The following is a 25,935-nucleotide window of genomic DNA, read 5'->3' as shown; positions in this document are numbered from 1 at the left end:
GTTTCTGCATTAAATTTCATTTGATTCTGATGATTCTTTCATGGTGTTGCATTTTCTACAAACAGCAGTTTAGTTGCAGAACAGGTTCACCCATTCAAGGCAACAGTTTTTCCTGCGGGGGATGGTGTTTATCAACAGGATAATGCACCATGTCATAAGTATCGAGTCGTCATGGACTGGATCGAGGAACATTCCAGTGACTTTTAAGTCATGTCTCTTGGCCCTCAAATTCACTAGATCTTAATCAAATAGAGCATTTGTGGTCCCACTTGGAAAACCAAATTCGTGCTGCCACGCTACCCCCTCGCAATGTGAGGGAATTGCAGTACCAGTTGGCGAGCGCTTGGTACCAGATACCTCAGACTACCTATCAGCATCTTGTGGAACCAATGCCACGGCGGGTGCTAGCAGTTTTGAGGGCTAAAGGTGGTCCTACATGCTATTAGCAGGGTGGTCATAATGTAATGGCTCTTCGGTGTTTACTTTGTCTTAAACTTTTTACAATACATTCTACAAACACGAAAATAACAAACTTATTTAACTGAATAAAATAGATTTTAATCACATAAGAATTGACACTCCTTAATGTTTAACTGCTGCTTGGAAGTTTAACAGTTAGAAGCAATAAAAAGTTATTAAAGGCCATAGTTATGAGAGTTATAACTGACAGAAAATGTTTTAGTAAATTCAGTTATATAAATAATTTTGTTTGCGGATCTCTGATAATTTTAGAATAAGTCAGATTTTTGAAATTTTGCGTTTTCATGAAAACTTTGACTTTCTACATTAGCAAAACAGTTTAAAAACTAATAATTTTGCGGTTGGTTTCAAGGCTTTTAATGTTATTATACAAAATAATACACTGTAAAAAATTCCGGATCAAATTTTACAATAAAGTACCAGAACTTTGAATACATCATCCGTAAAATCCTTTTCACCGTAAAATTATTTTTTCCCGTAAAATTTTATACCGTAATTTTTTCAGTAACATTTATTTAATTAGAATGATTCAGTGATTTAACGGGAATTATCACTGTAAAATCACGATCAATCAGATATTTTTATTTCGCATCCTATTTCGGTAAAAATGAACCTTTTGGTAAAAAGTGCCACTCACTGATTCCCGGTATTTTTTACCGACCGTAATTTAGTCCGAAAATTGTTAGTGTATTGGAAAATTTCGATTTTGTAATAAAATTACATAAACCTCTTTTTCATAATACTTACCCTATTTTTTAGATTAGTTGCAGCATACTTTTGTGGAACAGTCTTATATGCCCAGTCAATATCTGAAGACCAGAAATTCATCCCATATGATGGAATATCATTTAAAAGTGGTGGATCTCTACCAGCTTCCAACAGTAATATGGTTACGCATGGTAATTCAGAAAGACGGCCAGCGACTGTGGAACCCGCAGATCCAGCACCAACTAGGAAGATGATGAAAAACAGAGGGTTAAAAATAGAAGTTTCAAAGGAATAGTATTCTATTTTTTACAAAACTATTGTTTTACAATAAAACTAATCTAGTTTAGATCTTTCCAAATAAATAGATGAATCTTTCTATAACCAAATGTATATGAAGTATTTTTTTTTAATATGAAGTTTTTAGGAAGTTTTCATATAGACTGAGGTACATGTAAACGACAGTATTCATATGATATTTTAACAGCACAAAAATAACTTTGTTTTGTCATTTCGCATTCACTTGAATCTTATTAAAAATAAGGATTTTATAGTTAGCAAAATACAGATTATATAATTGTCTTCAGTTTTAATGATAAATACGGATTATTCTTTTGATATGAAATTTAAAAAAAGGAAAAAGATACTTATTTTTTACTGATAGCTAAAAATTTCGCAAAATATGTGTCATTTTACAAAATAAATCTTACAAATTCAATTTTTGTTTTCATTTTTTGAGAAAAAAACTTTTCTTTTTAAATGCATTTTTCTAAAATCTTTTTCATACACAAAATAAATCATACAAATTCAATTTTTTATCTTTTAAGGGAGAAAAAGCTTTTTTTTAAATATATCGTTCTAAAATATTTTTCTTAAGGATTGAAGTCTGTAATTCAATGTATTTATCTGTTATTTTAACGACAGAGAAATATTTGTCATAGAACTATATTATTTTCATTAGTTATGAGATATTCAATTTGATTTTACAATAAAAAATTTTATAGTTATATGTATCCAGTTTTAGTGAAACATCGATTCTTTATGGATATTATACATTTAACTGTTATTGAATTTTGATATATTGAATTATTTTTGTCAAGATATAAAAGCTTTGCTATACACAATTTCTTAAATTCTATCTTACAAACTTCATTTACCATTTTTCAAGAATAAAAATTGAATCTTTCAACTAGATTTCTATAAAAGAATCTTCTTTAAAATTAAGTTTTACTAAAATGCTTTTTCATGTAGAATGAAATAATAGATAAGAAAATAGATACAAATAATAAATAAAAAAATTATATTTATTCGGGGAAAGTAACGCTTTTATGTGTGATTTCCTAACTTAAAATATCGTCCGCATAAATTAATTAACATATAAGCTTTAATTACTAAAATAACTTTCATGCAGGCTTAAATAATAGGTAAAAATACTAAATAAAAATGGAAGAAAACAGATAAAAATACTAAATAAAAAAGTATGTTTATCCGGAGAAAGTAACGTGATTTTCTAACTTAAAATATCGTCTGCATAAAATAATAAAAATTGAGAAAAACAGATAAAAATAATACATAAAAAGTATGTTTATTCAGAGAAAATAGCACTTTTATGTGTGATTTCCTAACTTAAAATTTCATCTGCATAATTAATTAGCATATATAAGATTAATGCCTCGAATCATTAAAATTGAGTCCCAGTATGTGAAAAACTGATCATTAGGAACAGAAGTTGTTCAAAATGTTCGTTTTTTTTTGTTGTTGTTGCATAGTGCATTCTGTCTATAATGCCCAATAATGTTAGAATAAAATTTAATTTCCTTTTACCTATGATGTAATCGTATTCCGAACGAATGGAATTCAGAGTTCGAGTTGGAGATGGCGAATTCTTTTGAGAGGCTAGAGACATGAGCATAAGTGGAAGAAAGGCCGAGTGAGCAAGGGGTGTGGGATAAGAGCTTTCCCTGCCTAGGTCGATCATTTTTGAGCTTGGTAAAGTGATTTAAATGACCTGTTGAGACAAGAGAAATATAAATTAATTGATAATGATTGATTTCTACAGTCAATTCTGTAATACTTTTTTTTTTCATTTTAAATATTTTTACCGATATTTAAATACCGTACCAGCAATGTAATTTTCGAATTTTTTCAAAATGTATTTTTCATAAGGAGATGACAGAAATAACTATTAAAGTGGTCACAGGATGTATGAAAAATTCATATTTTTGTCGTGAACCCTCTTCATTGTCGACAAATTAAAAAGTAAAATTGTCAAAATTTCTTTGTAAAACATGAAGACCTACTAATGAAATCTTTAGTTTTAAAAGTTTTAAGAAAAGAGCGAAAATAAGAAAATTTTTTTTGGGGAAGAAAAAATTATAAAATTTCAGGGTTTTTTTTTTTTTTTTTTTTTTGGTTCGTTAATTCCTACTGATGATAAATTTATTTTTAATCAGAATGTTTCATTTAACATCTTTTTAATTCGATAGTTTTATGGATAACGATATGAATTTATTATGCATACTACTCATTTTTATGCATGATGAATCATTTTATGCTTGCTGAATTATATTAATGCTGCATCATTCTCAAAAGATTTGAGTGAGATAGTTAATTTACTAACTATATGAGTTAACAAGCATTAAGTTGAAGGCAAGAATGCTTATTATTTATATTACTTTCGAAAATTTCTTTTAGAAAGTTCTTATTGACACTAGTACAGAAATTGCTTTATACGTAAGTATGGTAATAGATATTTTAGAAGCCCTCAAAGTAAAAAGTATTGTGTAACTCTACAATTGAGACCTGATATAGGAATTTGCAAAAGAGGTTTTTTATTTTTCTTACTTACTTTTCTTTATTTGTACTGTTGGAAAAATGTTCTTAAATGCATAAACTGGCCCGTGTTTAGAAACCAAGTTTAAGCACATGATTGCACTTAGATTAGCCAACACCTCCTAGAATATAGAAAGCCTTCACTTGGATCACTATAGTAGTCAGAAGGAATAAGCATAAACTGCTCAGTGGGAATTTTAAGATAGATGCATAACGTTGGACTACTGAGGATTAGATTTTTGTTTATGGTAAGCTCTGAAAAGGTTTTCTATCTTCTAGTAAGTGTCGGATTAGCACTGATGCTAACTGAAGGAACATCATCGTATTCAGATGTAAGTACGCGACCTTACCGATTCATGTATAAGGTGTATCGATAAATACCGTCTGCTTTGATATATCAAATACATTCGATTTTATTTTATTTTATAACCGTCGTTGAACAGCCGACCCAATTTCATGGGTTTATGACTCTTACGTTCAACTCCGTAGCCTTGTAATTTTGAACCAATCCAGAAGACAAGGAAACTCCTGGATCAGTACCCCCAGAGGTATTGATTTGTTGTGGGAACATGGAGGACTTTGAGACTCGACAGATTTAACGTGCATCAGTCACCATTTACTACACGGGGAGTCTTCGGCCAGCGAGGATCGAACCCACGACCTCTTGGATAGGGGCCCAGCGCCCTACCGACCAGGCTATCCCGTCCCAAATACATTCGATTGTAAAAGCTTGTAATTTGACCCAAACGATAAATGAAACAATAAAATTACCATTTTTTTTCCAGATGAAAAGATTTTTTTTTTTGCCGCTGAAAAAATTGTTACAGACAGATAATATTGTTAATAATTGTTTTTTTCTTTTATTAATGAGTTATATATTTTTCAAAAGATTTTTCTGATTGTATTTAAGGATTGTAAAAATATTTTGCATTTTTTTCTACGAACTATTTTTTCCAATTGTCACAAATGCATTTCTATCCTTAACCTAACCTTAATAATATCATTAATGTAAAATGCGCAGAAATAAAAAAAAATGTCTATCCGTGAGATGAAATGAGCTCATAAAAAAATTAAAAATACGATTCACTACAAAATGAAGAAAATTGTAATCGCCGCAAGGCGATCACCGGTTGCCCATTGGCAAAATGGCTGTTGTCTAATTTTTTTATGGAAAAGAAACTTTATTGTGTTTTCATCTTGGACATCTTTAACTGTTAATCCTAGACTGCTCGGTACACAATTTCGCAGACATATTTAAATGCATCTCTGACACAGTGTGTGTAAATTATTTTGATGGCTGAATAGACATTGAACAGCCAATCGCGATCACTATTAACATTTTTGGATTGGTGCAATGGTGTGTGATGGAGATTGTAAGCTGCATCATACACCCGTTTCGGATTCACAAGTTGTTACATGAAATATGATTTGAAAGTTAGGCTTTTTTTCAATTTTACATGAAAAGTGAATGAATCATTTATATTGTGTGGAAGACAGTCTTCTGCAAGTTATTGGGTACGTTGACAATAGATCCTTTTATCCCTAACTGGTGATCAACAACCAGTACTCGTATTTGCATGAGAAGGGTTCGGAGAATCACCCTTCGCTCTTCGGTAGGGTTCAATTATCTCAACTACTGTGGTACTTTTGTGAGGGACGGGATTTATGCTTGCGCTTGTGAACGAATCCTTTCGTTTTTCCGCTTGTGTGTAACGCTTAAGGTTTCTCGTCTTCGTTCTTTGTCTTTTCCAGCCTAGGTAAGTTTAGGCCTTGGCATCGTTTTTTTCTTGCTTCTACCGTGTCAATCAGTTTGGATCCTCTTTATTTGTGATATTCACCTGAATTAGTACTGAAAACGTTTCCAGTTTGAACAGTAGGCTAGAATTTCTGATTCTTACTTGAAACTAAACAGCCCAGTGACAGCCCATCGAGGCCAAGGCCTACTGTGCCCATCTCAGTTTTCTTGACCTTTGGGCTCTGGGGTGCAGGAGCAGATGTTCCGGTTAGGTGGTCAGCCGAACGAGAAACCCCCAGTGTTTAGCTCCCAAGCATGCTTGGTACACATTTATCGACCCACTGAAGGGATGAAAGGCTGAATCAACCTTGCCCGGCCCGAGGATCGAACCAGGGATCGGTGGCACGACAGCGCGAAGCGCTACCGCTCAGCCACCGGGCGTCTTACTTAAAGCGATAAAAACAAAAATATCATTTAAATGAGGAAATTCTCTTTTATCCACAACTCAAGAAGTATTTATGGGATCTATCTGGTCTCATATCTTAAAAATAAACTCATCAACTTAATCTAATCAAAATTAAAAGTGGAAATAAGAATTCTAAAAAATTATCAAACAGCAACGGTCGCCATACTAACGCATGCGCACTGGTTACTATCACTCTTGATTATTGCAGTTGAAATTTGCGGACGCCATGAAATCCAAACCTAGACCCATTTTGTCAATCGGTCTTGGTTTGGATTTCATTGGAATTAGATTGGGAAAAAAAAGATGGACTACCCTGAATAGTTTTCTAAGACTACCCTGAATAAAACGGACTACGTTCTAGAACTCAATCGTAAGGGTTTGAGATGGGTATAAACATACCTTCTTTTCGACGGATTTGAATTTCTAAATCCCCAAAAATAGAGAGTTACCGCAATCTGAGAAGTTGTTGTTGTTGTTCATTTACGTCGCACTAGAGCTGCACAATGGGCTATTGGCGACGGTCTGGGAAACATCCCTGAGGATGATCCGAAGACATTCCATCACAATTTTGATCCTCTGCGGAGGGGATGGCTCCCCCGCTTCGGTAGCCCGACGACCTGCGCGAAGTCAAGCACTTTACGGTAGAACAGTTTAACGAGGACCAATACCGCACACCCTCGGCCCCTACGCAGGCTGATCCAAGTGGTCACCCACCCGCACACTGACCGCAGCCAGTGATGCTTGACTTCGGTGATCTGCTGGGAACCGTGTCTTAACGATCAGTCCACTGCGGGACCCGCAATCTGAGAAATATGGTCCCATAGTTCAGTCAGGAAAACGTTCGTCCAAAGTTTGGACCCCTTAATGTTAATTTCAGTTTTAGCGAAATTTTCTTTACCTCTAGGTCTTTTTAACCAGATTGAAATTTTTTTTACATAGAATTATAAAATTCATTTATTTTAGGATTATTCCATGCAAAAATAACTTTCGGTAAATATTTATAATTTTTTATTATCTTATTTAATAAAAATGAAAAATGTTTTGAATTGTTTGGTATAAAATTTTTTATATCATTTTAAAGGATGTAATTTTAAGTAGCAAAGTGAGCGAAATGAATAGTTTCTAAGAAATTCGAACAAGTTGCATTTTTAAATTTCGATTTCAAACAAACTATTATACCAATTTCGATCAAATTTTGTATTTTGCCATGTGAAATTACATTAGATGATGTTACGTTAGATTACGTTAGAATGATGTAAAATTTGTAAAGTTTACAATTCAAAATTTGTTCGATTATTATCCAATCCAATTATAAGATCAAAACTTATTCAGGGTGGTCCGTTTATTTTCTTTGCTCACTGTACAAATCTGCTTTTGAAAAGTGGTGTTACTTTTTCTCCACTATTTTCCGGTGTTTATAATTTTTTGGAAAAATATATATAAAATCTATTCTTGAAAAATATATACATCCAACCAAGTCAAGTATTTTAGTTTGAAATTTTTTTTTATCAGCATTTGAAGACCACGAGTAAAAATAGCTTTATAAGCTGATTCGGAGAAAAATGGTTTAGCGAGAGGAAAAGATGGGTTTTTCTACAGTATGGCCCATCTGAAATGTGTAATAACTCTGCGGGACGACAGATTTTCCAAGTTATTGATTTCTGAAAACTTTGTAATCTCCAGTCGCTATTTTTGTGAAAAATTTGACAAAAAATAAAAAAGTTGATATGAGTCTTCATTTAAGAATTAAATCAAAATCAATTCGTACTAAAACAAAAATCGATTTAGTCAAACTCAATTAGTTTTTTATTTGGCATTAAAACAAACAAGTTTATTAAATTTAATAAAATTGTAGAGCTTGGTTATTCTTAAAAATGTACTTACAATTTATTGAAATGTAAATACTTGATAAGTGAATTAAATAATATAAAACATAATAAAAAACATATAATTTATATAATAAAGAATAAAGTTGAAAAGAATTTTATTTTTTTATCATATGTACATATTTTTACTAATGTAACCATTTATACATATTTTTATCAAAGTAATGTACTAAAATCATTTTATATTACAATTACATATTTATATATTGATTACACAATTCGTATATTTTTTTGAAAAACTTACCCTTCCAAAATTTATAACGAAGAGAAAATTAACAATATTTAATGAAATACTTTTAACGCAGCATAGATTTGCAATCGAAAAACATGAATACAAGGTAGATTATTTCTTAACTATCAGTCTCTATCAGGTGGTTACATTTTACAAGATTTTAATAACAGTTAATGAAGTCCATATTAGGTAAATCACGATTTTTGTCTTCTTCCGAAACATTATCGAAGTTTCAGTTCTTGGGAGTAGATTTATGGAAAGTTTTATTACAGCTTCTGAATCGTGATAGTTTTGATGAAATATTGTTTATTCATAAACCTGGTGCAAGAGTCTTACTTTTTGAGTTGTTTCTGTTTAATGGGGCTTTTATTTATATTAAAATGGTAATAAATTGAATGTCCTTCATAATAGATGAATCATGACTTAAATTATTTTTATTTTTAAAAAAATTATAATGTTTATAGTACAGTAAAGATAAAAAAATAAATCGTTAATATCGGAAGAAAAAATTGTTCAGGGAGAAAATGCTAAGTATCTTCCTCTTAGCAAATGGTAAAATGTTAATTGACCTCACACATTTTGTTTTAAAAGATAAAGGGGGTTAATAAGGTAGAACCATAAATACTGCTATCTAGGCAAGTGAGGTATTGTTTCCAGTGCAGTTTTTTTGTCAAATAGAATGAGACCAATTACTAAAGATATAGGAGTCATCATGGTTTTTATGTATAAAAACTTCAATGCTTTGCTTGCGCTTATTTGCGCATCTGTATTAATATCTTAACTAAAGTAAGGTTTTTCTAATAATTAAAAAATTAATATTTTTTCCCGCAGTATCAAAAGAAAAGAACAATCAACGAGACTAAATACTTCAGAAGTTGTAAGGGTTTTGTCTTTAAAAATTAATATTTTTTAGTTGCACTTATTCACACTTTTCTTTTAAACTATTTTTCCTATCGATTCGATTTTAATTTTTTGCGACCCGTTCAATAAAAGCACAAGAAAAAATACAGCTTGACTATATAGCCAAGAAATAGCAGTATCGAAAGTGTAAATTAAGTACAAAACCTGTTACATTTGTTCCTGAAATAGTTATAACTTCGAAGCTATTTGTTCTATCCTCTGGAACTGCATTTAATTTAGCGTAAATGTATTGGAAACAATACCTCATTTATCTAGTAAGGAATATTTAAGTTCCTTCTTCAAATTTATTTCTTTTCCTGAAAAAAACGGAAGTGTGGGTTCGTCCCATTTTTACCACTTTCTAGGAGGACGGTACGTCGTTAGCACAATTACTTGCTGTTTCGACGAAAAATATACACTTATGAAGAACAAGCTCTTGCATTGTCTACGAAAGCTAAATTAACATTTAAAGTATGGCCGGCCTTTCGAATATTACGAAAGCATCCAAAGTCGCGGGGAGTTAGTGATATACTTATTTTTAATTACAAATGGTTGGAGATGGATGAAACTTACGTTAAATAGCTAAAATCTCCTTAATTTTAATCTCTTTTTAAATAAAAAAATGTTTTTTTTGTAGCTAGTCTTTAGCGAAAAGCATAATAATTTCTTTTGAAAGATTTTTATTTTAAAAATTAGCATTTATCTTGGAGAAGCAAACTATTTATATCTGTCGTAACATATTTGCCTTGCGAAATATATTTTTCTCACCACCTGTGCAAATGCCCTAAATCATTCAAATTTAATTGTTTGAGCTTTATTACTTTCTCAAACAGAATAGTAAATAAAGCTTTTTTCTCATTTTTCCTTCATTGGATTTTAGTTTTTACAGCGGCATTTTTTAAATTAAAATAAAAAGTTGTTAAATTACACTATCACTTGCAAAAATAAGACTTTAAGAATGCAGGTAATTACTACAGGTATTTCATTATTTACAAGCGAGTGTAGGTGTATGAAAGAATGCTTGCGTTAAATCACTGAAATTTCCGTAATTTAAATCTTCTTTTTTAAATTAAAAAAGTTTACTGTGGTTAGTTCTTAGAATAATAATTTCCATTGAAAAATGTGCATTAAAACATTATTTTTAAAGTTAGCATTTATCATGGCGAAGCAAGCTTTTATATCTGTCGTAACATATTAGTCGTGAGAAATATATTTTTCTCACCAACCAAGCTGTTGAAAATGTCCTAGATGGCTCAAATTTAATTGTTTCAGCTTTATAACTTTTTTAAACATATTAGTAAATAATGCTTTTTTTCTTATTTTCCTTTTACTTGATTTCAGTTTTTGCAGAGGTATTTTAAAATTAAAATTTTTTTAAATTGTACTATCACTTGCGAAAATAAGACTTTTACAATAAACAATACAATTATTTCGTCGCAGAAACTGGGGCTTTTCAGGTTATGAAACCAATAAGAGTTTCAAATAAAAACCATTTGTAAAAATCAGACTCTTTTATATATTTTTGATTTAAAGATTGAATTTTTTTCATAAGATAGAGATTTAAAAGGTAAACTTTTGATTGAGCTTATTAAAAACTGTAGGATGTAAATAAATTACAAAATCGTATAGAAATAAATAGTAATAACTTGTTATAACGAGTACAGAATATTACAAGAAATCCGTTATTACTTTAAATTTCCATGTCACCGTTAAAATCCTAGCGTGAAAGATACAAAAACTATGTTTATAAATAGTTGAAAATTATTAGCTTTCTGCTATTGAGATCATTTTTTGGGGTAATACATTCTTCAACTATTTAAATGAGCAATATTATATGAAAAATGTTAATATGAAAAACATATTTATTTTCTTCTGGTATCAATATTAAAAATCCAAAAAGAACACCATTACCTTCTTATAATATTAATACCTTATATTAGGGGGACTGGAAAGTAATGTCGTTTCGGAGCATTAAATATTCGTTAGTTATCTTAACAATTTTTTTTTCTTTCTTTGATCAATTTTTGATCCGGCATTGAAAGGTTGTTGGTAACGAGGGTTAATACATTATCGATTAAAAATAAAATCTTGATAACAAATATCACATGCACCGAGACGATATTACTTTACAGTTTTGTCTTTGCAAATAGAAGTTCGTAATTTCATCAAAACTTTAAGAAATATTTCTCAAAACGAATGCGACGAACTGTGCTTTCGACGAATTGTGCCCCCGACGAAATGTGATGACGGCAAATTGCTCCCTGACAAATTGTCACTGCGACAAACTGACGTTGAACCTCTTTATATATCATGAAATTTTTTTTTTCGAGAAATATAATCGAAATGGATACATTTATGACTTTGAATTATGATTTTATGACTGTTAATGAATTTATGTAGTAAGACTTTGGTAACGGTATTTGAAATTCTAACTTTTAAGAAACTCCCAATTATTGTTAATTTAAAAATAGGGTTCGCAAAACTATCATGTTCTGAAGAATTCAGCGACGTAATTAGGCAATCTGGTAAAAGAGAAGATAATGATAAATGACATCATATACTCCCTAAGCATACTTAAACTAGTCATTACATACTAAGTTACTCTTGTCTGCTATTAATTCAAAAATTTTTGAAATTTAACTTGGAAAAGTGAAGATTATTTAAAAGCTATACGTTACCAAATTGTTAGGAAATTAAGCAACTCACATACAAACAAGTTAAACAATAACTTCGATTCACTATATGTAGGTAATCTTTTCTTAAGTTAATGAAATAAACGGTGCATTGCACTGACAGGTTTTTCCTGATTAAAATATATAGTTACGAATGAAAAATGAAAGAAACTCTTCACTTATATTTAGTGACATGTCACATTTTTATGCAAGGTGATTACTGCGAATATTGTTTGATAGATAAGTAAAAATAATAAAGTAAAATTGTCAAGAAGTAATGATATTTAACCGCTCTAAAAGATTGATGATATTTTAATTTCATAACTCAAGTTTCTGTCTAAGTTTGCATAAAAATACCTTAATTTTTCGGCTTGTTAAATTAGATAACCTTGCAGAAAAATAAAGTTCACAATGAAAAAATGTTTTCAGATATTTTGAAATAATATGAATTCAAATTTTAAAAGAAATATGCTTAGATATGCGTGTTTTGATTTTATTATTTTTTTAATTATATTTTGATAAAGTATTCATGTAAAATTTATATGAAGTTAACACATTTTTTTTCGAAATAACTCATTGATTATGAATTTATGATTATTCAAACATCCAGAAATTTATGTTTAGAGCAAATCGATAAATTTATCTTCAGAAACTAAAATCTGTAAAATGGAATGTAATTAATAAGGGAAATATATAAATATGTTCGAGAATAAATAATTTTTCAATTGAATGAACAAAATATATTTAAATTTATGTATTTACACTGTAAAAACTTCTGGATTAAATTACGGTGAAAAAGTACCATCATTCAGGGTGCCGGTACTTTTTACGGTAAAATTACGGCCGGTACTTTTTACAAAAAATCTGATATAAAGTGAGCATATTAGAATTTTTTTATATTATATTACTAGCTGAATACCCTTTCTTCTCACGGGGTGAATAAAAATAGGTATAAAATCGATAAATCAGTACTTAGAAACATTGCGAAATCATGCTCTAAACTAAAAGGCATGTACGGTCACAATTAAGGAGCTTGATAGAAGAACTTGCAAAGGGACATTTTAGGGGAAATAAATGAATTAGATAAGATAACATAAAAATGGTTGTATCAATATGGGTATATTTAATATAACATGACTGCTTTTGTCTTCACTCTAATCTTAACATAACTAATTCATATTAGTTTTTAGAATTCTTGAATGTTTTTTGTTTCAAATTAGGCAGTAGTAAATAAAATAAAGCAAAGAAGTATTATCATGTATACTTCTTTGTATACTCATGTATACTTTCGCAGTAGACTTATTATGTATATCTTCTAATAAATTGGTAATAAGATAGTTCAGATACAACTTTATTTTCCATTCTGAAAAGGTCACTTACCTTTTACAGTTTTTCAATTAATATAACTAAAGCAATTTCAATTTTTTTTTAATTTTCAATTATTTGTGGCTGTACGTTACTGAAGTAAGCAAAATTTGTTTTTCGCAGTTTATCCCTTTACCATAAAGATAAAGAAATAAAGATCCTTTAGCACCACTATCAAATTTTCTCCGGTACATAAGTCTTTCGAGGGGACGTAAAACACATATTTCCATAGTATCGGTATTAGAACTGCTTAGTATTCGAGCAGTTTTAATAAGCACCAAATATATCGATATAATAATTTTTACATATATTAGTAGATTCGGTACTCATTACATAACCTTTCAACATTTAAATTTTGGACGAAATATGTTTGTCAATAGCAGCCAACTAAATCCGAATATTTTATTCTAAAAAATAGAATTCTTATAAGAAATTTATGAGGATTTTGGTGCATGATCATTTTTTATCTGTCATTTACTTTATTGTTAAAATATTTATAAGTAGTGGTGGAAAAAAATCGTTTATTTCTAAGTCATTAAAATAATAATATGCTATCTTTGCTACCATTGGAAAAAATATTTTCTGATACCCGTTGTAGAAGTTTTATCAAATTTGCACCAATTACCATAATACCAGTAATTCATATTACCGTCAATAGTATAAAGTGTCAGGTGGAAATGGCGATTTTCTACGATTTTCCTAAACAAATTTCCCATTGACCCTTTCTCTTTTAACTTAGCTTTTTAGCACATAGCTTATTTTATTTCAACTAACTCTTATTATCTATATTAATTAAGCATTAGTGTCAATAATAATATGGCTATTTTATACGGTTCCCCAAAATGAATAAGTATCTCTTCTCCATAACTTTTTTTAGCACATAAATTTACTTTTATTTATTTCAATTAATACATATTGCCAACCTTAATTATGCATCGTCGTCGTCAATGATAGTATGAAGAATTTTTACGGTTCATCTAGCCAAACAAATACCTTTACTTCATTAATTTTACTTTCTAGTACATAGCTTATTTTTTTTAATTTCATTATGCATATGTTACTTAAATTAATTAAGCATAAGTGGCATCAATAATAGTATGGCTATCTTTTATGTTTCCTCGAAGTGAATTGGGTATACTATAGCCTACGTCACAGGTCGTGTTATTCCTACTAAATTTTAACTAGTAAACAGCATTTACTGCGAACCTGATTTCTAGCGACAAGTAAACATTGTTATGAGTCGCTAATCGTCAGGTTGGAAATATCTTAGTCTAGTTCCTTTCGAAATAATTTATTTTGTTGTTTTATCTAAGTTTATGAATTTAGTAAACATATTTAAAACTCAGCTTATTAATTAAACTAAAAGGTAAATATTATTCCTAGTAAAATTTTAGGAGTGGAAGTAGTTGTGTTTTTTTCATATTATACCCAATTAGTACACTTTCCCATTAATTTTGCTTTTAGATACATGAATATTTTTTTCTATTCAATTGACGTTGATTTTAATTAAAAAAGTTTTAGAAACATGTTTTAAAATAATTGATGTAAACAAAATAAAAAGCGTGGAATCAGACACTTTTAAAATGATAAATTTTGTGAGGTAGACCACTCGTCCTACCACGTAATGTTGTACATTGAATTTATCTGAAATAGCGAACAAAAAAAATTAAATATTTAAATAAGTGCAAAAGTTTTTTTGGATCAAAAAGAGCTATAAGCTAGCAATTATCACAGATGTTCTCTTTAAATTATGGAAAAAGTGGAATCGTTTATAGTTAAATTTAAAACAATGGCAAACGCTTAAAAAATCAGAAAATTCTTTTTCGTTTTTCGCTCATCCTGCACGAACAATTCGTCGTAGAATGTTCTAATGCTAACAGTGATCTTCCTCTTGCTACAGACTATCTGTAATTCAAATTTCATTGATTTCGGTTTTATGGTTCAGAAGTCTATAAAGGACATTAGACAATTTTACTAACCGCAATATGTAATGATTCCATGCTTATTATAAATGGTATTTCTTTTTAGAATAAACTAGTAACTTTTTTATTGTTCTAACAGTTTACAGCTCCTTTTATTATATCTGATGCTTTCTCTGCCACCATGATTGTAGGTATATTTGTATTTCCTGAAGGTATTAACGGCATAATCGAAGCATCTACTACACGCAAACCCTTGATGCCTTTTACCCTAAAAGAAAAAATAAATAAATATAAGTCTTAAATAAAATTTTTTACAAATAAAAATACACTCGATATAGATAAAAAAAATTCATGACATCGTCTTAACTTAAAATATCGTCTGCACTAATTAATTAGAATATTTGAGGTCGGCCCTTTGAATTTTTAAGATTGAATCAAAAAACGTAAAGAACCGATTATTAGATTAAAAGTTATTCAGGGTGGACCTTTCATTTTTTTTTGAGCATTGTACAACTGTTTAAAATTAGACTATATCGATTAAATTGGCAGTAAAAGTGGTAAGTTTAATAAAGCAAATGCTTTGATTGAATTTTAGATGATAAGAGATTTATTGCATTTTACACAAGTTTATCCACTTGTTTTTATAAAATGGATGTGTTTTCCGCTTTAATTTCCTTTAAGTTCAATTGCCCTCAGGTTTATGAAATTGTCTGAAATAAATATTTGTTTTGCTTAGAATCACCACTTAATTGCGAGCCAAAATTATATTCTCATTTACTTTGTTCCTTAAATAATCGTATTTATTCTATGCCTCTTGTATTTAAGAAACTTAGTGTATTCACTTTAGTTACTTTGTATTTTGGAATACTCGAGTGCTATCCTTAGCTATCTTAAAGCTCTAATTGTCACCTACACTGTGTTCTTCTTTTTGTTGTTGTTTTTAATGCCACTTGCCAATGCTTGCAAGATGCTTGATGAAACGAACCGAATTTAAGGCAGAGATTGCGTTTCTTCGCTTTTCACAGTGGCGTCATCTATGGCCAAGAATAAGACTTCAGCCACACACATCACAGCTTGGACCTATTAAAACATCCACTCATTCATTCACAGATCGTAGATTTGACCAGAACCAGAGAATGATCAATTTCTTATTCTGTATGATTTGTTACGGGAATATAGAGAACTTTGTGTACCGACAGAGTTAACTTGCACCAGTCTCCACGTTAGAGTTTTCAGCCGGCGAGGATTGAACTCATGACATCTTGGATATGGACTCCACGCCCTACCAACTATACTCTCTTCAATGAGCCATCATAAGGCATTGAGTTGTCATTATGAAGAACTGAGGCTTCAGAGGTGATTTGAAGCCCACTTAATTTCAGAACGATGAGTGCCAGTTTGGTTGGGATGCAAAGGCATCATATGCATAATGTTTACCATATTACCAAAATCACGCTGTTGGCTAAAGTTGTAAACACCAACCACCATTAAACTTCTTGGTTATATTTAACCTTTATTAAATTGAAAAACTTTTACCTCAATTCGGGATCAACTACAGTAGAACGGTCGTTTGGATTTCCCATTTTGACTGTACCAACTTCGTGGGTTTGACTGAAAGTTATGGCTAAGGCTTGACACTTATAGTATTCATAAGAGAAAACTTCAAAATTTTCACAGCCAGGATACGTAGTGTTGAATGGTTTTGCTCGAATTTTCCTCATTGCACGACTGGATAAAATATTTTGACAAGTCTTCATTCCTAAGAGATATTTCAATCAATAAAATCATGCATTTACATAATCAGTTAGCAAAAAGGTAATTAATTTTTTTTTATTACTTTTACTGTATAATATTATTTTTATTACATTAATTGTCTTACTTTTATTGTCTATCTATATTTCTAAGAGAACTATTAAATGAATGCACCACAAGTGTTTATCTACAATATCTTACCTTTGATTTTATCTTTTCTGTCAAGCAAACAAAGTTTATTCTTCAATAAATGTGTTTTATGATGATTAAGCGGTAAATAAGTTACATTTACTATTTGAAAAATTATATTTAGGTTTAAAAATAATTGGGTAAAATACGGTGTTTAGTCAACACATATAAAATAATAATTACAAAATAAATATTTACAAGAATAAAAAAGCAAATTAAACTTATTGATATATAATCTCTATATTGAAAAGAATTTGTGAGTTTTTATAAGAACTAAAACTTGAAAAGGATTTTGAAAACCAAACATGTTTATGAAGTTGTAATGGTAACCGAGAAAGTGGCACCATTCTCTCGCATGGCACCATAACTCGAATATTTCTCTATGTATTGGCAACAGTATAATTATCATTCAATTTCGTAGGTTCTCGTAAAAGTAGCGTTAAATAGTTATTACAGTGATAGAAGCATGTAAAACTATGAGAAAATGTTTATCAGCTTTATTAGTTTATGAAGTCGAATAAAAACTGCATAATTTGGATTAAACTGAACATTTTGATCGTATAAAACTTTTTAATTAATTTAATTTTTTATTTAATTTTACATAAATTTTTTAATCTCTAATAAGTAATGATATACTAATTGTCACTTACCTTAATTATCAAATAAATTGACTTACTATAATTACTGTAGTTATATATATTTATATAGTTATATAATGTACTTATATACACCTAAGAGCCATTACATTATGCCCACCCTGCTTATAACATGTAGGACCACCTTTAGCCCTCAAAACTGCTGGCACCCGCCATGGCATTGATTCCACAAGGTGCTGATAGGTAGTCTGAGGTATCTGGTACCAACCTCTCACCAACTGGTTCAGCAATTCCCTCACATTGCGAGGGGATAGCGTGGCAGCACGAATTTGGTTTTCCAAGTAGGACCACAAATGCTCTATTGGATTAAGGTCAGGTGAATTTGGGGGCCAAGACATGACTTGAAAGTTACTGGAATGTTCCTTGACGATTCGACCCTTATGACATGGTGCAGTATCCTGTTGGTAAACACCACTCCCCGCAGGAAAAACTGTTGCCATGAATGGGTGAACCTGATCTGCAACTATGTTCAAGTAACTTACAGACGTCAGGGATTGTTCTATGAGGATTATGGGTCCTAATGTGCCCCATTAATGCATTGTTCCTGGACGAGAAACCATGAAAACCTAGGCGAGCCCATTGTTAAAGATGGAGGGTGGTCGTAATGTAATGGCTCTTCGGTGTACATATATACTAAACATAGTTACTTTTTACAAAAATATTTTTTAATATTTTTTCCTAAGTTGAAATTTGTATAATTATACAACAATTTTATGCAATAGATTTGCAGTTTACAGCATCATTAATGTGTGTAAATATCATATTTGGTAATCTATATTTTCTTACGGGTTATTTATCTATATATTGCCAACACTATAGTTATTATTAATTTTGGTTGGCTGTTTTAAGTAATAGTTTAAGTAGTATTAAAAAAATAACTTACATGTTACGTACTTAATTTGAATAATTTCGTATTTTTCTTGAAATAAAAACTTAATTACGAAGCAGTTATATAGATTTATATTTGACCCATTCTAAAATGGTTTTATAAACTTTAAACATAAACGGTATCGAATACTGTCATACCAATTATTTTTGACGGAGCTTATAATTTTCGAGCAATGGCATACATATATTAACACGATAATCACGTTAGGGCTCAAGAGGTGCGCAAGCACGTAAGCAATACAGCGCTTAATAGAACATAAGGATGAAATTTCTATCTTAAGGCAGAGATGTAAATCATTTTAATACTTCTGCTGCCTTCTGTGCTAAAATGTTCTACATTTACAATGGTTTGTATGATTTAGTCACTGCCAGACAGATTTAAATCATTCCTAAAATTAAATACATAAAAAATTTGACAATATACCGCGGTAACTTTTCAAAATAGTTAAAGTTTTTGAGCGCGGGCTACAGCTGGACAGTGAAAAAATTTGGTAAATATATTGCTTAACACTAATTAAGGTGCTAAAAATGGAGGAGGGGTTTAAATAATTCGGATATTTAAATACATTTGTACTGTGTATTCGTTTTGGTTACCATTGAAGTTTATAAGATAATTTCCAAAGTTGGTCTCCAAAGGTGGTTAGAATTTCAATATTGCGTGAAATAATTTTTGAGTTGTTAGGTCTATAAGTTTGTAAAATTTTTAATAAAGTGACGTGTCAAAAATATTTCCATTTTATGTTAGTTACGCTTTGCTTTTTTAGCGATCTTAGAAGTCTAAACAGTGCATAACAATTTGCACTCAATTATGAAGACCGTATACCTAAAGATAACTCCATAAATATACTTTTTTTTTAATTTTATCGTTTATTCATTAATTAATGAGAAAAAATGCTATGAATGACATAGATAAATTTTATGTAGTGACATAAAAAATTCTATCTTTACAAACTATCTTTCTTATCTTTAAAAATAGCAGAAAAATCAATTTTGAGCAAATTTTTTTAAGACAAATGGAATATACAAATATTACTATAGAAAAAAATATAGACACAATTACATTCAAAGTAACATGTTGTAAGTAATGAAGAATATCCAAAAAAATTTTCAAAAACATAATTGTGAATTTTCCTGCGCTTATGGAGCCTTATAATTGAAAGACAAGGCTCTTTGAAAATGTATTTAGAATTTATAATCTTATTTAATATTTTGAAAATTTCTGTGGTTTTTACCATGCAAGACTCATAGTTTTCCATTCGCAAACACCAGATAATCTAAGAAAACTACGACACGCATGTTGTTTCCAATACTCTAAAAACCTTTATATGCGAAAATCTATAGGAAATTATAATAGCATTAGGAATTTCATTTAAAATGATACAGAATGAAAAATGTAAAGTTTCTGTTAAAATGCAGAAAAATATTTTCAGGAGACTTTGTAATTAAAAAAAAAAGATTCTGTAAACTACGTTCTGACTCTTAGACATCAAACGATACCGCCAGGAATGTTACCTAGAAGTGAAATGCAAACCACTAAGACATGATCAAAGAAAGTGCAAATTGATGAGATACGCTCATTTAGCTTAGGGAATCGAACTTCGATCAAAACCGTGGTAACCGAAGGAGCCTCTACGTGGCTATGAAATAAATAACAAGATTAAAATGTCTAAAACAAAGTTCTTTTGGAAAAATAGTTAAGAGAGTTAACGATTTAACAAATGGAAAACTGTTAAAAAAGTTTTTATTTCTTTGTCTTTGAATTTTACAGATATTTTTTTACAGTGCATGCTATATTAAAAAAGTTAAAAAAGTATTTTTATTTTTGAAAAACAGACTTTAAAAAGCATATTTTTTCTATGTTAGTATAAACATTATATTAACATTTAATTACATCATTTAAAACTTGAGATTAATCAGAATAATTGGGATCAATTACATTTTTAAAAGCTGTTTTAATTAATTATTTAATTATAATTAATTTTAAAAACAAATTTAAAGCATATTCGATGTAAATATAAACATTAATTTAAATCTTGAGATTCACCAAAATAATTGGGATAAATTATATTTTTAAAAGCTTTTTTAATTAATTATTAAATTATAATTAATTTTAAAAACAGATTTAAAGCATATTCGATGTAAATAGAAACATTATATTTACCTTCAATTGCAATAATTTAATTCTTGAGATCCATCAAAAGAATTGGTATCAATTAGACTTTTTAAAACAGAGTTGATTAGTTATTTAATTATAATTAATTTTAAAAACAGATTTAAAAAAGCATATTTGGTATAAATATAAACATTATATTTATCTTCAATTGCACTAACTTAAATCAAGAGAGATTCATCAAAATAATTGGGATCAATCAGATTTTTAATAGCATATTTAATTAATTATTTAATTATAATTAGTTAAAGAAACAAAGCATACTCAATGTAAATATAAACATTATTTTTACCTTCAATTACATCATTTAAATCTTGAGATTCATCAAAATAATTCGGATCAATTAGAGGAGGATCATAAGCATTTGACGATTGTAATTTTACTGTGCCTCTGCTTTTTGGTTGAAGAATTTGAGAATTACAAAATCCTACCGCTTTGCCTGCATAAGGTTCGAAGTATTGCTTGTAGGCCTAAGAAAAAATTTACTATAATTTTAAAATTTAGGGAAGCATAAAAAATGAATGAAATTATTGGTAAAAAATTCACAAGATTTTTTTATATTTTCAAATAACGTGTTCTTTCGCGGAACCTTAGAGTACCATGGAAGCGTAAAATCGATAATAACAGTTCGAAATTTTCTTAACTACTAATGAATTTTGAAACCTATTTTTATATTTAGATTCGATCAATAGTCCATTATTTATTTAATATTTTGATTGTCTCTATGAATAAATTTCGCAAAATGTCAAAAGAAGCTAACTAAATATTTTTCTTTAAAAATATTTTCGAATAACAATGTTTGAAGAAAAAATTATAAAAGGGACATGCATATTGGAAATATCTTGCTCATCAAATCAAAATGAAATAAAAAATTCATTAATCAAGAAATATATATTCCCAATAATCATCTTTAGCCGTTCTTTTTAACTGAAACTATTTATCAGATTATGTATATACGCCATAAACTAATTCTGAACTTAACTATTATATATATATCTGCAGGAGTGCGAATTAAATTGTCAGATAAGAAACTTAATTTAAGATGGTTAATGATAAAAAATATTCATTCCTCTTAATAAGGAAAATAAATTGGCATTTTACTGGTTAATACGCTACCGTAAACCGGGGTGAGTCTACTCATCCAGGGGCGAGTCTACCCATTTTAGTTTTATTTAATTTTCACTATTTTAAATTGCAAATAAAAATTTTTTTTCTGACGGAGGACTTAGTTCAGACTCTAAGGAAGATGGCGCTGTAGTAGTTTGATCCGTTTTTGTTTATTTGGTGTCTTTTTAAGCGACCTGTTCAAACGTCTTTTGAGAGATTTGTATTGAAAATCAGCAAACTTTTAGTTGGTGCTCCGTAAGTATACTATTATTATTACTATTTTCGCTTTGGTTAAGTGATAAACTTATCCAAGACTAAGATTACATTAATTTCATATGAAAAAAAAAAAAAAAAGAATGTAAGTTTTGCTGTTGTAAACAAAAAGCCAGAATTCGCGGGGTGAGTCTACCCATTCGAATTTAGTTTTAATAAAGCATAATAATATAATTTAGAACTTTGTTTATAGTAAAATTAAGTCATTTTAAATGAATTTGAGTATATTATTTTAATTCTGCATTGATAAATTTATCATTAATAAGAAAATTTATAGGTTAAATATAAATGTAAATATAAAATATGTTTATTTTACCTATTTTTTCAATTTTTATATTGCAAAATAAACTTTTTTCATTTAATATTATATTTAAACTAGAAAATATTGTAAGAAAAATCCCACCTCCCAAAAGAATGGGAAAAGGATTTTTCATGATTCCCAATGTTTGAATTTCGATTTTGTTAATAATCTTTAATTATTATTATTTATTAATTATTTAATTGAAAATTTATATTAATTTTAATTTATTTTTATCAACAATAATCTGAAAAAGATGTTATTTTATAATGTTAATGATTATAAAAAAAAAAACTGTGATCAAAATGTGATAATCGATCAAATACTCAATTTGTGTTATTTTATGAATAAAAAAATGGAATATATAATGAAGTTATGAATTTTACTTCATAAATATCCTATATAGTAACAAAAATAACAATTTAATAGTAAAATTTGATTATTTACAATGTTAACATTCATTTTAGTAGAATGGGTAGACTCGCCCCATACGAGAGATTTGTCAGCAGTTCTATAAAAATATACAGTAACAGCGTAACTGTTTATATTTTCTAAAATCGATTTCACAGCTTTAAAGAGGGATAAATAGCGATTCCGAAACACCAATTAAAAGCCTTTTTTCTTGAATATTTACAAAAGTTTGACCACTTGAAAGTTGACAAACTGAAAAAATGGGTAGACTCGCCTCGATTTACGGTAACAAATGCATTGATATACATTTTTCGTAAGTTTAATCAATTAGGGTTCTAAAACTATTTTATATCAATATACTAAAACAAATACGTTACAGATATTTCCTCTTGATTAATCTTGGTCATATTTCTCTCTCTCTCTCTCTCTCTCTCTCTCTCTATATATATATATATATATATATATATATATAAAAGTGTGTGCGTGTGCGCACGCGCATGTGTGTACATAAATAATATAATGTAACTATATAATAGTTAAAATATCAAGTTAAATATAAAGGTAACATTTTTATAAAAGAGAAAGAAACGTAAAGATATTTTTAAAGGAGAAGAAAAAACATTTAAACAAAATGTAAATTTTTTTTAAAAAAAAACGGAAAACAAAATAAAGAAGAGATATAATCTCGTCATCAGCTCACACGATTTAATCAACAAAAAGTACTTTCAAATATTGTAATTATATAGACAAATCAAGTCCATACAATAGTGTAAGGAGTACGAAAAATTGAAACAAAAATAGAACTTAGTGAGCAAAAAATGTAAAATAAAAAAAATCAAGAAAATACAGAATAAAACTCAAACTATAATATATATATATATATATATATATATAATTTTAAAATTAACATTTTTTCTAGCACACTCAGAAGGAGAAAATATTTTTTTTTGGACTAAACTTTGCATAACTTGCCAAAGAGTTTACTATCATATCGCCAAGGAATTTTATCATCACGTCTTTTGAAAGTGGTGTCCTCTAAGTTTTTCGATTTAGTATTGACAAAAATTATTCTTTTTCTCTTTGAAAACGTAGTTATCAAAACCTTTATTTATTTTATTATTTGATAATTATATTCTGAAACACGTTAGTAATAAATTACTTGTGTCGTGATTCCAAGTCCTGCTGCCATTTTCGGATCAACTTCCATAATATATAGTTGGTAATTTGGATCATCAACATTAGGACGAATGTATTCCTTATTTAAAAATGCAACAGATGAAGTTCCTTCAAGGGACACTAGGGGACCTTAAATGAAAAAATGTAGAAATATGAAAAGGAAAAAAAAAAACAGCTATGTGATGCAATAAAATGACTTAAAAGTGCATTTAATACTCCCTCGGTGGCAATAAATATCTGATTTGAAACTAGTTGTTGGTATGATTCCGAAATAATTCTTAACAAATCCCCCCTTTCAGATCATTTTACAAATTTAATTTAATATATACAGACTTTCACTATGTGTTGTGCGTTTGTAGCTAAATACATTACTCCATTTTGTTTTAGTTCAAACATCCCTTCATTAATTTACACCATTTTAACATTTCAGTTTTATAAAATTAGATGTTAGTAAGCATTCGTAATGCGTTCTGATGTCATACTTCATTCATTTTCCAAAATTCGTCTGAGCAGTTAGTAAGTTTTGCATCTGATTGTTTCAATACTTTTTTTTATTATTAATAATCAACTTATTGCTGTTTATAAAGTATAATAAAGAACTATAAATAAAATCAAGTTTAATAAATTACCCAAGTTCAATAATTTATGTCTAAGAATTTTTGATGACTCAACGTTCTTGAATTTTTGGTTAAATGATTTTTATAGTATCTTTTTTTAACTTATAAAAAGTTTGTCATCTGGAGATTTTCCTAAAATTCTTTCATTATCTTATTTTTATCTAACGAAACTTGAGAGATAGTGTGCCCAATCCACCGCAACACCAAATTTTTACGATACTGTTCTAACAAATAAGTTATTTTGTGTATTAAAATGAGCATAAAAATTCAATTTTTGACGAAACTTTTATATATTTTTTAGTGATGCAAATCAGACAAAATAAATAAAGAAAAACAATGAGAAGTTACAAATGTATTTCAATTTACTTATTTCTAATTGGGAATATAATCGTTGTTCTAGATTTGTCATATTCGCACACTTTCATCTAGATCAACTTTTTTGACTGGATCAACATCATCAACACCATAATCACAAATTAAGATTTGTAAGTGTCTTAGAAAATCAGGCTAACATAAGCATCAATAAAAAAGCAACACAATAAAAGAAAAGTAAAAAAAAAGACATACAATAGTTTTGGAACAACTTGGAATTGATTGTTTTCCAGATTTAGTTTTTTCTTTTTCTTTTCATCAGCTTATAATTTTTTATGTTTTTACATAATTTAAGGTATTAACTTATTCCTAATCACTGTCTTGAAGGTAATTTTAATATAATGGGGAAACTGAACAAGGAAAAGAATTTTGCGACTTCTTAACGTCTATTTGCTGGAATTGGGTACTTGCACTTCAAAAAGAAGAATATCACAGTTACCCACACATGTGACCTCGCACGTCAGCTCCAGCAGATCATTTACCAGCAAAATGGCATGTTAAAGTTGAGCTAAGTTTCTCCACATAAGTTAGAATGTTAATTAAGGTGAAGTTAAATAAATACAGCGCCGTACAGCACATCGAATTTGTTGAAATATAATTCTTTATCGTCTACGTCTTTTACTGAACTTAGATTTAATATTTGTTTGTGTATTTCATTGCGTACGTGATATGTTTTTGTTTTGTGTACCTAGATATTTCGATGCATAATTAGTTTGTTAATGTTCTACATGGATTTGTGTTTGTCTTTGCGCCAAGAAATAAATCAAAATAAATCAAATGTGGGAAAAAAATTGAAATCTTTTTGGAAGAATCTTATATAAAATGTGTTAC

General features: G+C 29.1%; 3 protein-coding genes across 3 annotated transcripts in view; all 3 read right to left on the bottom strand.

Moving 5' to 3' along the window:
• The window catches only part of LOC107443921 (glucose dehydrogenase [FAD, quinone]), an 81,374-nt gene extending 72,896 nt beyond the window's left edge, over window positions 1-8,478 (bottom strand). Inside the window, exon 1 of the mRNA XM_071179732.2 lies at window positions 8,349-8,478. The gene's annotated coding sequence lies outside the window, so the exon portion shown is untranslated. The remainder of the gene's footprint in view (window positions 1-8,348) is intronic.
• LOC107438227 (glucose dehydrogenase [FAD, quinone]) overlaps window positions 1-8,488 on the bottom strand; it is a 33,756-nt gene extending 25,268 nt beyond the window's left edge. The window contains exons 1-3 of the mRNA XM_071179734.2: window positions 8,349-8,488; window positions 3,010-3,193; window positions 1,228-1,430 (exon numbers count right to left, since the gene is read on the bottom strand). Coding sequence (XP_071035835.2) covers window positions 1,228-1,430; window positions 3,010-3,163 — 357 coding nt within the window. The 5' untranslated portion in view covers window positions 3,164-3,193; window positions 8,349-8,488. The remainder of the gene's footprint in view (window positions 1-1,227; window positions 1,431-3,009; window positions 3,194-8,348) is intronic.
• A 6,678-nt stretch (window positions 8,489-15,166) lies between these two features.
• LOC107438229 (glucose dehydrogenase [FAD, quinone]) overlaps window positions 15,167-25,935 on the bottom strand; it is a 46,566-nt gene continuing 35,797 nt past the window's right edge. The window contains exons 8-11 of the mRNA XM_087165252.1: window positions 24,099-24,244; window positions 21,143-21,320; window positions 16,732-16,954; window positions 15,167-15,463 (exon numbers count right to left, since the gene is read on the bottom strand). Of these exons, the coding sequence (XP_087021378.1) occupies window positions 15,328-15,463; window positions 16,732-16,954; window positions 21,143-21,320; window positions 24,099-24,244 (683 nt within the window). The 3' untranslated portion in view covers window positions 15,167-15,327. The remainder of the gene's footprint in view (window positions 15,464-16,731; window positions 16,955-21,142; window positions 21,321-24,098; window positions 24,245-25,935) is intronic.

The sequence above is a fragment of the Parasteatoda tepidariorum genome, chromosome 1 (assembly GCF_982258835.1).
Source record: "Parasteatoda tepidariorum strain Cologne lab strain chromosome 1, Ptep-v5.0, whole genome shotgun sequence".
Classification (NCBI taxonomy): Eukaryota; Metazoa; Arthropoda; class Arachnida; order Araneae; family Theridiidae; genus Parasteatoda; species Parasteatoda tepidariorum.
This window is presented reverse-complemented; position numbering and strand designations above follow the sequence as displayed.